Source organism: Primulina eburnea, chromosome 1 (assembly GCF_022965805.1).
Source record: "Primulina eburnea isolate SZY01 chromosome 1, ASM2296580v1, whole genome shotgun sequence".
Taxonomy (NCBI): Eukaryota; Viridiplantae; Streptophyta; class Magnoliopsida; order Lamiales; family Gesneriaceae; genus Primulina; species Primulina eburnea.
This window is the reverse complement of record NC_133101.1, coordinates 58,633,048-58,646,594: the sequence shown is the minus strand read 5'-3', so window position 1 is coordinate 58,646,594 and position 13,547 is coordinate 58,633,048. Positions and strand designations below refer to the sequence as shown.

At 36.6% G+C, this 13,547-nt stretch overlaps 2 protein-coding genes across 2 annotated transcripts; one reads left to right on the top strand and one right to left on the bottom strand.

The window, feature by feature from the left end:
- LOC140813129 (uncharacterized) lies at positions 1-1,275 on the top strand. Its single transcript, XM_073171574.1, has one exon. It carries the CDS (start codon positions 232-234, stop codon positions 1,159-1,161), a length of 930 nt encoding a protein of 309 aa, XP_073027675.1. The 5' UTR covers positions 1-231; the 3' UTR covers positions 1,162-1,275.
- Positions 1,276-3,408: 2,133 nt separating this feature from the next.
- On the bottom strand, positions 3,409-4,171 carry LOC140813122 (stress-response A/B barrel domain-containing protein At5g22580). The gene is made up of 2 exons (XM_073171560.1): positions 3,950-4,171; positions 3,409-3,841 (listed from the first exon to the last, which is right to left on the bottom strand). Exons 1-2 carry the CDS (start codon positions 4,066-4,068, stop codon positions 3,643-3,645), a joined length of 318 nt encoding a protein of 105 aa, XP_073027661.1. The 5' UTR covers positions 4,069-4,171; the 3' UTR covers positions 3,409-3,642.
- Positions 4,172-13,547: the final 9,376 nt, after the last annotated feature.

The following is a 13,547-nucleotide window of genomic DNA, read 5'->3' as shown; positions in this document are numbered from 1 at the left end:
GCATTAATGATATTCTGTCCATATTCCTTATATTTATACATCGACAGTTTTTATTCATTTTTCAAAGAATTTATCTCTCTCGGGTGAAACCGATGAGAAATCAAGCAGCAAAATCAGAGATTTTCTATCTGTGTTCCTTCGATCATCCTCCACTTCTTTGAATTAATCCTTTCTTCCCACAACATCTGATTCTTCTCCAAAAGTTCTTGGAGATATATCTGTCAGAAAAAGATGATAGATTTCGGGTCTTGTTTAACTGAATATGCAGTCCAAGTCTCTGAGACTTCATGTTCTGCTTACTCAAACACATCTTGTATTAATTCCACGAATTTGACTCCTCCGATTCAAAATGCTGTCACATGTATATATAGGATAGTTCTCTCCACTCAAAAACAGATATTAGTCACACTCACATGGTGTAAGAACAGTTTATTTCAAGGCCTGAATGTGTTCTTCGGAAAAGATCCATCAAGCTCTATCAAACTCAACACGAACTCGCGGTTGTTCCGAAAGTTAAAAGGCAGCAAATCAATTGAATTTGATGGCTGTAAGATCGAACTTTTCTGGGATCTTTCAACTGCCAGGTACCTAACAGGGCCAGAACCCGTCGAGGGCTATTATGTCTTCATCACTGTTGATTCAGAACTTGGCTTGATTCTTGGAGACAGTGCGGAAGAAGCTGCTACAGGAAAGAAGATAAAAACCTCCTGCCATAAAATGGCTAAATTCGCATTAATCACGCGTCAAGAGCATTATTCAGGCAACGCCCTTTATTCGACCAAGGCCCAGTTCTGCGAAACTGGAACTTCTCACGACATTTCGATACGCTGCGGCGGGGGAGACGAAGGGTTTAAGTATCCGGCGCTGTCTGTTTCCATTGATAAAAAGATGGCGATTCAGGTGAAGAGGCTGCAATGGAATTTCCGGGGAAATCAGACGATTTTCTTGGATGGATTGGTTATTGATTTGATGTGGGATGTTCATGATTGGTTCTATAATCCTGGATCGGGGTGTGGGGTGTTCATGTTCAGGACTCGAAGTGGATTCGACAACAGCCGATTGTGGCTGGAAGAGAAGATGACGCACAAGGACGATGATAAACTAGAGTTTTCATTAATGATCTATGCCTGCAAGAACATCGATCCTTTAGTGCGAAATTAAGAGTTTCTGCTTAATCTTTAATTTTACCTGTGATTAGCTAGAAATTTGATGAAAAAAGTGTGTATGAATTCATTATGAAAATTTAAGAATAATATCGAATTCCATATCCCCCAACGGTATGTTTTGCGAGCTTATTGTTTATTTTATTTATTTTTGGTGATTTTTTTTAAAAAAAATTCGTTCATTAGAATTTGTAATAAAAATTGAAGATTGATTTCTCTCTTCTGACTAATTAGCATCTTCTAAAAAACAAAAGATTTAGCAGATATACATCAATTAATTAATATTTTGTGTCGTGTTTGTACAGTATTCTTGCTTGAAAATACACAAAACCTACTCAGTGGCAGAAGGGGGGAAGGGGGTGAATAAGGTATCAATACATTACCACAAATCTGCATTATCAAAATAAATATGAAGGGGTTGACAGATCGAACATTCCTATCTGCATTAACTTTGGACCACAAGTCACGGGTCCCTTGATTTTTGAACTGGAAGCCTCTTCCGGCAATGCAACTGGTTCTTTTCATGACTGTAAACAGATGTAACCCATTATTTCTCATGTTTTTTTTTAATGTGCATCTATCCTAATCTTGACAGGCAAACACTTCTTGTCTACAAGGCTTCAAAGTAGAGCCTGTTATGTAATCATAAATTTTTGCGTTAAATTTTCCGAGCTTCAAAATCTTGGTATAAAATTTTGGTTCTGTTGCTAGTTATCTTCTGATCCGCATTGGCCGAGATCGAACACTCGTTGTTTACGATTTTCATATAATTTGTGCCGGTAATGAGTCCCTGTATAAGGAAGTATTGTACTTTCTTAAGAAAACTTAAAAAAAAAACGATTCGGACATAGTAAATGAACTCGAACGAAAGTGAAATTCATACACGAGATCTGGGCCATGATGGTCCTTGTATCACACTCTATGGCTGCTGGTCCAGGTAAGAAAGATTGTACCAGAAATAACCATTTGATTGAGTGGTTGATGGATGGGATTGGGGGCAACTCACTGCACTTGAGAAAATTGCCACTTCTATTTATTTTTATAAGACCACAAAAAAAAAGAAGAAGAATCCTAATTTCATTTCATTTGGTCTAAACATGGTGTTGGACTTTTCGGTAGTAAGGTTTTAATAAGACGACCATGGATGGACAAGGATCTTGTCTTACACTGTTATGGAAACATCGATTTTAAAAACCCAACTTTATTTTAGTCCTAAAAATAGGACCACACCGCCAACCATCTCTTAGATGGTTTAGTATAAACCTTTCCCCTATGATGGAGAGGCGTGGGTTCTATTCCCACGTTAACAAAAATAGAGTCTCACCCCATCTCAAGTAATTGTAATAGTTATACTAGAAAAAATAGGACCACGTCTTATTTTTAGTATATGTGATACTCATTGAAAATTTAAGTATCGATTCCAGCAAATGACATTAATCTAAACGCATGTTTCGAATTTACTCTGAGTCTGAAATCACGAAGAAGAGCGTTAGGAGGCCGAGAAGACATCCCGACGTAGCCCCTCCTACGTTCAAATCAGTGACTGATGATATAAGTGGAGAGCAGCTAAAGATGCTGCTAAAAAATAATATAGTGAATAAACGAGTTGAACACTCAAACCTGGTATTTGTAGGATATACAAGTGCTTGTCATGTGCCACATACTTCGTATATAAATGGGCCGGGGACCCAAAATCTGATTTGGACCTGGTTTTGATGGGCCTATTCATAGGACATCAATATGCTTTTTTTTTTTAATATATATATATATATATATATATATATATGTATTGATTAATTTTTTATTAATGATATTGGGAGTACTCCCAACAGCTTGATATGGGATGAGAGCTCCTTTTTCTTGTCACATCGTCCCAATAGGACCTGTCATTGGGGGATTATTTCACCCTACCCCTGGTCTGCAGGGGTACATCCAAGGGTCAGAATTTTTTCTGGCCCAATTTTTTTTTTTTTAATTTTTTTATTCCCCATGATATGAATCTCAACCCTTGATCCTGGGTGTGGGCACTGCCCCCACACCCAGGATCGAACCTTCCGCCATTGGGATGCTCTGACGCCCATGGGTTCTCTGCGCCATTAACTATATTTCTGTGTGCTTTTCAGTCCCTATTTTTAAAAACAATGGGTTGGGAGAAAGAAAGAAAAGGAGTTCCTTAGCCCATTTGACATGCAATGACAACTCACAACATTTATACCAGACAAATCAGAAGAGCGCACGCGTGTGAAGTGTGAAATGTAACTTTTATTGGCAAATGCATCACAACTTGAGCTACAGTTCTCCAAAAGCCAGAATGCAAATTTAGAGTCAGGTAATATTAAAACACATTATTATACTAAGCAAAAACAAACGCATCAACAAAAAACACGAATAACACACTTGACATCATATATATATATATATATATATATATATATAGCAGTCCCAAGTACAACAAGATTAATGTTGATCAGCTAGCTAGCTAGGCAGGAGATTTGAGCGTAATAACTGGGAAATCAAGCAGCACAGCCTTGTCGATCACGGTTGAGAATTTTGTGGAGAACTCGACGTGATTCGGGTGGCTGGCAAATGCAGTGAAATCATCCTTGTTCTCAAATGTCATCAAGAAAGCATGCGTGAACCCTTGTCTCAGCATTTCCAGGCTTTCTATGTCTTCTCCCCTGTAAGATATATGGAATCAGCCATCAATCAGAATGGACAGAAGAATGCAAAAAATGACCATTGATTTATTTTCTAGTGTAAAAGGGAACAAACAACAACCAACTCACCACACAAAGGACTTGACAATGTCCATCTCAGAAACAAGCTTCTCCATTTCTTTTAGAACATCTTCCACCACCACTTCTTCTTTGAATTTCACCAGCACCAAATGCTTAAACTCAGCCATCCCCAAAACTCCCCGAGTTGCTCACAACAACCAGTCAATATATACACACAAAGCAATTTGCGTGTCAACTTCAACAGTCAAATTCATTGTTCCATGAAACTCAGTCTCTTCTTTACAAGACAGTATCTGAGATACGATATTAAAGGTAAAATTTTGTGGGACCGAAGTACCAATAGCCCTGCGTTTTTTTTTTCATAGGAATTCGCTTGCCTAGCTAGCTAGTTCCACACCCTTACTGAAACTTTTTGCAAGTAAACATTAATTGTGTGTTTAGATACACACTCAATTTTTCACGTTAATATTGAAGCAATAATTAATTTGTATCACACAAAATAATTTTCTCAGTTAAGAGTGCCACTGTTGCCTTTTGAGCTAGCTAGAGTTTAAATGGAAAAACAAACAAAACAGAAATAAACCCATGACTTCTTTTGAACCACATAGGATCTACCGTCGTCTATCATAATCTAATTGACGTTAATTGCGCTGTACTAGATTCTGATTCTTACATACACCAATGTAAATAATTATTGCTATCTAATAAAATAAATGCAAGACATGAAAATAAAAGCGAACCTATATATAATTTCAAACTTTTGTAAGAGTAACATGGCTAACAACCCACCCAATACCACCTACCTACCCACCCCCACCTTTTTTTCCTTGCTGCAAGCACTTTTCGATAGACATGGTCACAGGTTCCGGATCGGGTAGGGAAAACCCGAACCTTGACCGCCGGTTACGATCAAAATCACATTCCATTGACAAGCGCATAGCTCTGGGTGGTGAATCCGACGGTTCGAGTTCTGGACTTGGTTCACTGCCAAGTGTCCGATTCAACCTTTATGTTTTAATTTTTTTAAAAAAATATTCATTGATAATAAACATTTAAAGAATAACAATATATAATTAAAAAAAAGGGTTTGCACTTATAAAACTATATCAAATATTTTATGAAATAAAAAACATATATTTCAATAAAAAAAAATTTCTCTCCAAAAGTTTCAAATGAATCAAACAACAATTAGGACTCCTAAATATTATATTATCAATCATTTATCATCATAAATTTTGATCTCCAATCATCATAAATTTCACTACTATTTGGCTTCTGCAATCACAGGGGCGTGCTCACGTCTTACTCCATTAATTTTTCTGTTTTGTTCATCCTTTCAAAGCTCTGTCTTGCTCAATGATTCACATTCTCTTGCCGGTGTTCCCTCGGTTTCGTCTTTCTCTCTTTTATCACCTTTAACATCTTGTATTAGCTAGCAGCTTTTGATCAATCGTTGAGCAAACATTAGGCTTCCAAATTTTTCAGCATTAAGTTAGAACGTCTCTTATTTAATGTATTTTCTCCGATATTAAAAGCATGCTCTGATGCAAGTTGAAACGGGGGCAACTAGAATCTTTCGTCATTATAGACAATATTATATTTTGCGACCACCATCGCAACATGTTGAAAGTTTCTCATCCGCATCATTAATATCAAAAGTAGTAATAAAATAACTCTCAAACTTCTGACTGAAATTTGAGTATCCTCATGGACGTTTCATCATCTCCCTTAATAAAGTTGTGTTTTAGTTAGTTTAGAAGTGATATTACTAGTGGCATTTGATTGTGCTTAATTTGAAACAATTTGTCAATCATATTTAGTGTTATATTCATTATAAATATTATATAAATGAGTTCTAATATTAAACTAAATCAATGAGATATATGAAACGGTTTCTGCAGTATGATCTAAGGAATCAGAATATAATGTAAACATTTATTGTAAATCATCTAATTTAACTCTAGGATCTAAAACAAAGCATATAAAAATATTTTAGGAATTTCTAAAAAATATTTTTCCTATTTCGCTTTCATGACATAAATACATTGAACTAAAATATTATCACTAGATTTAATATATTCAGTAAAAATACATGCAAATCTGCAACAACGTGATAAAAGTGAATAAGAAGTAGATAATTGGTCAACTAATATCATTAAAACTTTAAAAATTCCACAAATATCATGGCATAGGTTCTATTTATTCGAAAACAAATAAATATTACGAGCTTGAACATGTCGATGAAAAAAATATACATAATAAATCTTTATATTCAAAAGACAATAATAATAATTTATACGTTAAATTCCAACGAGTTGAAACGTCTCGTGCAAACTGTTAGACTCTCATATTATTTATTTTGCAAAAACTTGAGGATGTATCCATAGATAATGAATTGTTGTCATAATTGGTTTAATATGTGATTCTAATTTTTTAGTTCATCTTGAGCACACAAATTTAAAATATGATATGCTCACCTAATATAAATTTATCACCCAATGATTATTTACATATTTAAATAAGCTTACTAATGTTAAAAGTATTTGTACTAGCATTATCAAAAAAATTGAAAAAACTTGAGAAGATATATCATATTTTTCCAAAATAATAAATATAAATTAAAAAATATTTTGTGTCGTGTGTGGTTAGTTAAAACATCTATATGCAAGCAATCTTTTTTGAATGTTCAAATAAGTATCAATCAAATGACATGTAATATTCATTTATAAATTACTTTTTCAATGATCACTCCAATATCCGAATACAAAGAAACTTTATAGTTTAAACTAAAAAATTTTGAAGTAATTTTTTTCCAATGATTGATTTTTTAAGTATATGTTTTATTGTATTTCGTGAGGTGCGTCTAATAAAATGATTTGCATTTGTAAAAAACCATTTTTCAAATGATAATTTATCACTAAACTAAAATAAAGTTGTTCAACCACCCAAAATTTAGCCGTTTCTTCTCTAAATTTTGCTTCGAAAAATCTAAAATTTTGACAATCGATACCCGATTAAGAAGAGAATGTCGAAATTTAAGTTCTAGAATACCAATTCTCACCAAATGAATCTTCTGATATGCTGCATTAAAGTTTCATAACCACCTCCTTATTGAAATGTGCATCTTTTTAAACAATATTTGCATTTGATTTTTAAATCACCATAGGAAAGCATCACATTTTGAAATGTTTGTTGAAGATATCGAATGTCGGGCGAGGCACTGCTTAAGTTTACTTTTATACGGCATCAGATTGCTCATACTTTCTTGATTTTGATGATGATGTGTTTGTTGAGTCTCTTGTTCTCGTTCTTGATGTTCTTCATCAGAAATATCAAGACCATAGTCGTCGACATTAAATGAAAGAAAATAGTGATGCTCAAATTCGGGTGGCATAATGCTTTTTCCCTTTCTTTTGACACTCATACGACTTCATCTTGCTCCGAGAATTTGTATAAATATGAAATTTGAAATGATTGTGAAAATAAATCAACAATTGACAATAAAACAATAATTGAAACTTGATATTTTGATAATCAAAAAATAATTTGGAATTAGATATTGAGAATTGATAGAAAACTGTGTGGAAAAAAAGAAAAGGGTGAGAGTATTTATAGGGAAATATTGGACAAAAATTTGCAACGGCCGACCCGCTAGTCCGGGTCGAACTGATGAGTCGACTATTGCACAATAATTACGTCACGTGTATGTTGATCATCAACGACCACTAAATCGTGACTGTTGATCTCCAACAACTACTTGATCGAATGAATGTGGCCGTTGATTTAAAATAAAAAGTAAAAATATCCGACCCGGTGGGTCGAATCCGTCCAACCTGGCAGGTTGACGAGTTCCCTACCCGTAAAGTTTAACCGGACCGTCTTAAGACAATTCCGGGTCAAACCCATTGACCCGGTTAACCTGTCCATTGGCCTTGAGTCGGTTTCGGTTCAGGTCTGTATTAGACCCTACCCTTAGCTAGGTCTACATGACGCTTCTGCAAATACTCTGAATCGGAACACTATTTTGAGTATTCGAGGAGTTGTCCGCTGTCCGCACCATGTGCTGAAAATTACAAGCACAATTTGCATCTAACCCAGATGATGAATTAAGAACCTAGTAACCAGAGGCAAGGGGCAGGTCGTTTGCTTTATTTTTCCATTTCCTTTTGATATAATGAATTTTAATATGAGCTTATCTCCGTCACATGTGTCACGTACGAGAGAATCAGTGTCAGATAAACTATTTCGATGGATTTAATGGTTTTGGACAAAAACATCTTAAACAAAAAAATCAAATTACTGTATGAAAACTTAAATTTGATAAGTTACAAGTCTACAACCCAAAATATGTCAACTTACAAAACTAAAATTGCAATTTTCCTCGATTTACCTCCTCTCCATTCAGCTTTAACATATTTACTATTACAGTGTTGCTTACTATTTTGCAATGTTACCAGCCTAAAGTCTAGTCTAGGGTACTCAGAAAAATTACGCTTGTCTAAAAATTATTAGATTAAATTATTGGATTCCATGAATTCCACATATTTTCATACGGGAGTCTTCTTTTTTGTCTTGAGATCCAATGGTTGAAGTTGTCACAATACATTCCCATAGAAAAATCGGTCACGGAGTCAGAAGATAGAGATAAGGGGATGATGCGATCCTGGTGAAATGGGTGAGCCGGGTCGGGAGCTCCACCGGATCTGCTATTAATATAATGATGGGAATAAGAGCAATGAGATATATCTCGGTAATATGGCTTCAGCTGTAACCTGCACACAATGAAAGGAACTCGTGAATGGGCGCCGGAGGGGTGTCCGGCGTGACCACTCCGATGCTTAAGTCAGCAGGGTACTCAAGCAATAAAACCAATGTAGCCAAGTGATGGCTGTGTGATTGGTGTGAATGAATGAATGAATCCATGTAAATGTAAAGAGAAAACCTGGTATTTATAATAGGAGAAGTAATAATGACCTCGATTTGCGTGTACACCTACGACTCATAGCATTTGATGTTGACTTCCTGTCAAGCCGCCCTATTTTCCCATCGTATTACATCAATCAATAGGATTATGTCGGATGCGCTTCTCGAGACAAGATCTTATCTTCTGAACCACTTGAATACGACACTGTTATCGAGGTGCCCGGGTAGAATGCTTTATACAAGAGCCCGAGCCTAAGATTGCCCGGAGAGTAGAGCATGGGCTTTCACCTGCCCGGCTCCAGAAGAATTCATCTGCAGACTCACTCGAATTTGGGAATCCATTTGATATTCCGGGTCATCCATGACCCGGGCTCTTACAAGGGTATCATCACACATCCCTTAAATAATCGGGCTAGAGTCATACTCGCTGTCCCGATCAGTCATGCTTGGATTCCCAAAGAGACAATCAATTTTGTTCTATAAAAGCATCGGGGGCTTCATGTCTCCCAGAAATGAGAAGAAATGCCGGAGTATCGTGTCTCATGGACTTGAGATAAGATGCCGGGGCCTCGTGCCTCCCAGTCTTTGCATAAGATGGCAGGACCTCATATCTTTCAGACTTAAGAATAGTCGAGGTGCGGAGCTACGAGCCAGGTTTGAGAACACTGAGCTCCTAAATAACCAGGATGGGGAGCCTTGGGCCGGGGAGCATGTCCCAGGACTTGGGAGTGGTCGAGGTGCGGAGCCCCGAGCCAGGTTTGAGAACACTGAGCTCCTAAATAACCAGGATGGGGAGCCTTGGGCCGGGGAGCATGTCCCAGGACTTGGGAGTGGTCGAGGTGCGGAGCCCCGAGCCAGGTTTGAGAACACTGAGCTCCTAAATAACCAAGATGCGGAGCCTTGGGTTCATGAATGGTCGAGGTACGGAGCCCCGAGCCAGGGTACGGATCCCTGGACTTAATAGATAACCAGGGTGCGGAGCCCTGGCCTTCATAAATGGTCGAGGTACGGAGCCCCGAGCCAGGGTACGGATCCCTGGACTTAATAGATAACCAGGGTGCGGAGCCCTGGCCTTCATAAATGGTCGAGGTACGGAGCCCCGAGCCAGGGTACGGATCCCTGGACTTAATAGATAACCAGGGTGCGGAGCCCTGGCCTTCATAAATGGTCGAGGTACGGAGCCCCGAGCCAGGTTTGAGAACCCTGGGCTTATAAATAACCAAGGCGCGGAGCCTGGGCCTTCATGAATGGTCGAGGTACGGAGCCCCGAGCCAGGGTACGGATCCCTGGACTTAATATAATGTGCCGAGGCCTCATACCTCCCAGACTTAAGATATAGTGCCGGATGCCGGGGCCTTATACCTCCCGGGCTCTGAATATGAGTGCCGGGGCCTAGTATCTCCCGGACTTTGAATATGAGTGCCGGGTCCTCCTATCTCCTGGACTTAAAAGATTTTGTTTCTCCTGCTATATTAGTTTTATTAAAAACCAAATCACTAACCTGGAAATACTGAATCCGAATTCATTTTCGGTAGAGTGAAATTCTCTAGTTGAGCTAGACTACAGCTGTATGCTACTGAGTACATAGCAAATACTCTTCCACGTCAATCCGGAATAGCTGCTGAGCTTCGAGCTCATATAAAATCCACATATAAGATCTGAATGCCGAGCTGGTCGGACTTCTATGTTTGCCAAGGAGAGTTGGGCTTACTGTGGTGCCGAGCAAGGTCGGACTTGCTTCGAATGGAAACCATATCTACGTCTTGAGCTCAAGTTTCCCACAGACGGCGCCAATGATGCGATCTTGGTGAAATGGGTGAGCCGGGTCGGGAGCTCCACCGGATCTGCTATCAATATAATGATGGGAATAAGAGCAATGAGATATATCTCCGTAATATGGCTTCAGCTGTAACCTGCACACAATGAAAGGAACTCGTGAATGGGCGCCGGAGGGGTGTCCGGCGTGACCACTCCGATGCTTAAGTCAGCAGGGTACTCAAGCAATAAAACCAATGTAGCCAAGTGATGGCTGTGTGATTGGTGTGAATGAATGAATGAATCCATGTAAATGTAAAGAGAAAACCTGGTATTTATAATAGGAGAAGTAATAATGACCTCGATTTGCGTGTACACCTACGACTCATAGCATTTGATGTTGACTTCCTGTCAAGCCGCCCTATTTTCCCATCGTATTACATCAATCAATAGGATTATGTCGGATGCGCTTCTCGAGACAAGATCTTATCTTCTGAACCACTTGAATACGACACTGTTATCGAGGTGCCCGGGTAGAATGCTTTATACAAGAGCCCGAGCCTAAGATTGCCCGGAGAGTAGAGCATGGGCTTTCACCTGCCCGGCTCCAGAAGAATTCATCTGCAGACTCACTCGAATTTGGGAATCCATTTGATATTCCGGGTCATCCATGACCCGGGCTCTTACAAGGGTATCAGGGGAAAAAAATTTAAAATATTTTAGGGGGGACAAAAGCAAATATTAGGGGAGAAGTTAAAAATAATAATTATTTTTAGGCCTCTAGTCAATGAAATTAAAAAAAATTGAGGGGTGTGGTCGGGCTCATCAAAATGAGAAGGAAAAGTTTGTTGTTTTTCTTTATTTTATTTATCTATATTTTATTGTGTGTAATATAATCTTCATTTTTGTCACTTGATCCAAGTAGAAAATCAACTGTTCCAAATAAGGAATAAACGATGAATTTAGTGGTTTCGGCAAAAAATGACCAAACAAAAAACAAAAAAAAACTAATTTAATCGATGAAAACTATTTTTCGATAAGTTGCAAGACTGAAAATCAAAATCATTCAATTTAAAATATTAAAATTGCAATTTTCATACAAGTTGTTAGCTTGTAGAATAGGCCAACCACTTAACGTGCAAATTCTTGGGATTATTCTATGTGACATCTGGATTATTTTCATTCCTATGACGTAGTCAAATATTAGTCGTTAGGTCGTGAACATATATGTTAACTTTTATAAAAAAAACGAAAGACTCGCATGATGTAATGATATTAGAATTGATAATGAAACACTAACATTGTTGACTAACACAAATTCTTGGGTACATGACCAACTACTATGCATATTTAGAAATAATTTTACCAACATTTCCAAAAAGTTGGTGTTTTTAAAAAGAAAAAAAGAGGACAGTGAAAGGGAAGTATCATTGGAATGGCCAAAATAATTCTTTCATGTGATGCACATTATTTGCCCTAGGGCAAACACTAGCACCAGACAATAATTGGATGAAAAGAAATTATGATTTATTAGCCTTAGAAAAAAAAATTATTCAGAAGTACGTACACCTTAGTTTGCCTTCTCAGTTTCATCTCTTCACTCCTCTCAACATTTGTAGAGTTTCAAGATGTCTTGAATTATCTCACGTTGTGTTCGAGTCGATGGATTTTAAATCCGTTAATTATGGATGAACATAATTCAAATTCATCTGCTCAAATACAACGTTAAAATTTTCAACAATCGAATCCCAATTTAACGATAGTTCATTTATTCGTGAAAGGCATTGAAATTTATGATGTATTCGATTCGGTGTACGAAATAATTGTGACCGATTGCTTTTTTCTTTTCGTTTTAGGGAAAATCCAAATCAATTATCATTAAAATTTAAAAGTAGAAAATGACTACACGTTCCTTGCGAAAGATTGAGGAAATCTTTTTCAAAATGTCACATTTTTTTTATCATGTTCCGACTTGATGTGCGAAAAATAATAAATAAAAATAACCACTCTTTCAAGAGTCGAGTTGGATAGGAAATTCATTTCACAAGACACAAAAACTAATGTGAGATGATCTCACATGTTAGTTTTGTGATATAAATATTCTATTTGGTTTACTCATAAAAAATTATTACTTTTTATTGTAAATATGGACATGATTGATGCGTCTCATGAATAAAGATATGTGAGACCGTCTCACAAGAGATATATTAGTTACAAAATTGATATGTGAGACAACTTTATTGGTGTCTTTGTATTTTTAAATAAATCATTGTATTTGCACCTTTTTTTTAAAAAAATATAATGAAAACTAGAACATAAATCATTATTCATCAAAAGTTATTAAGCCCATTTGTTCTAAAAACTCATGTGAGTTCTTCTCATGAATCAATTTTATGAAAAATTATTATTTTTCTATGTCGAAAGTATTATTTTTCATGTAAATATAGACAACATCAATACGTCACGCAAATATAGATTCGTGGTATCGTGGCCTATCTTCTAATAAATTACATCGACTTACCACGTAATTTTGCATAAGACGAAAAAGGTTAAACTTCTAATTTTTTTCAATTGAGATATAAATTCATTTATTTAGATTTTAAAAGTCCTCAAAAGAGGAAATTAATTTTCAAATTCCATACGGGCCTCTTATTTGTTGGGCCTTCTTTAATGGATCATAATGTGACAAGTCTTGGACTATTTTCTATCAGCTATAGAACAAGTGATTTTGGGTCGGCCTAGTCCAGTTTAATATAGTTGCCCCTGTATTGTAAATATTTTCCATTAAGCTTCCTCATGAAACTTATAGGGTTTTTATTAAAACTAAAACACGAAAAAAATTTAAAATTTAAAATTTAAATTAGTTTTAATAAAAACCCGAAACTTATATGGTCACAATTAGTTATTGTTTTTCATTTTCAAAACCATTGAGAATTATATTCAGTTTATCCAAACAATTCATTAAGCA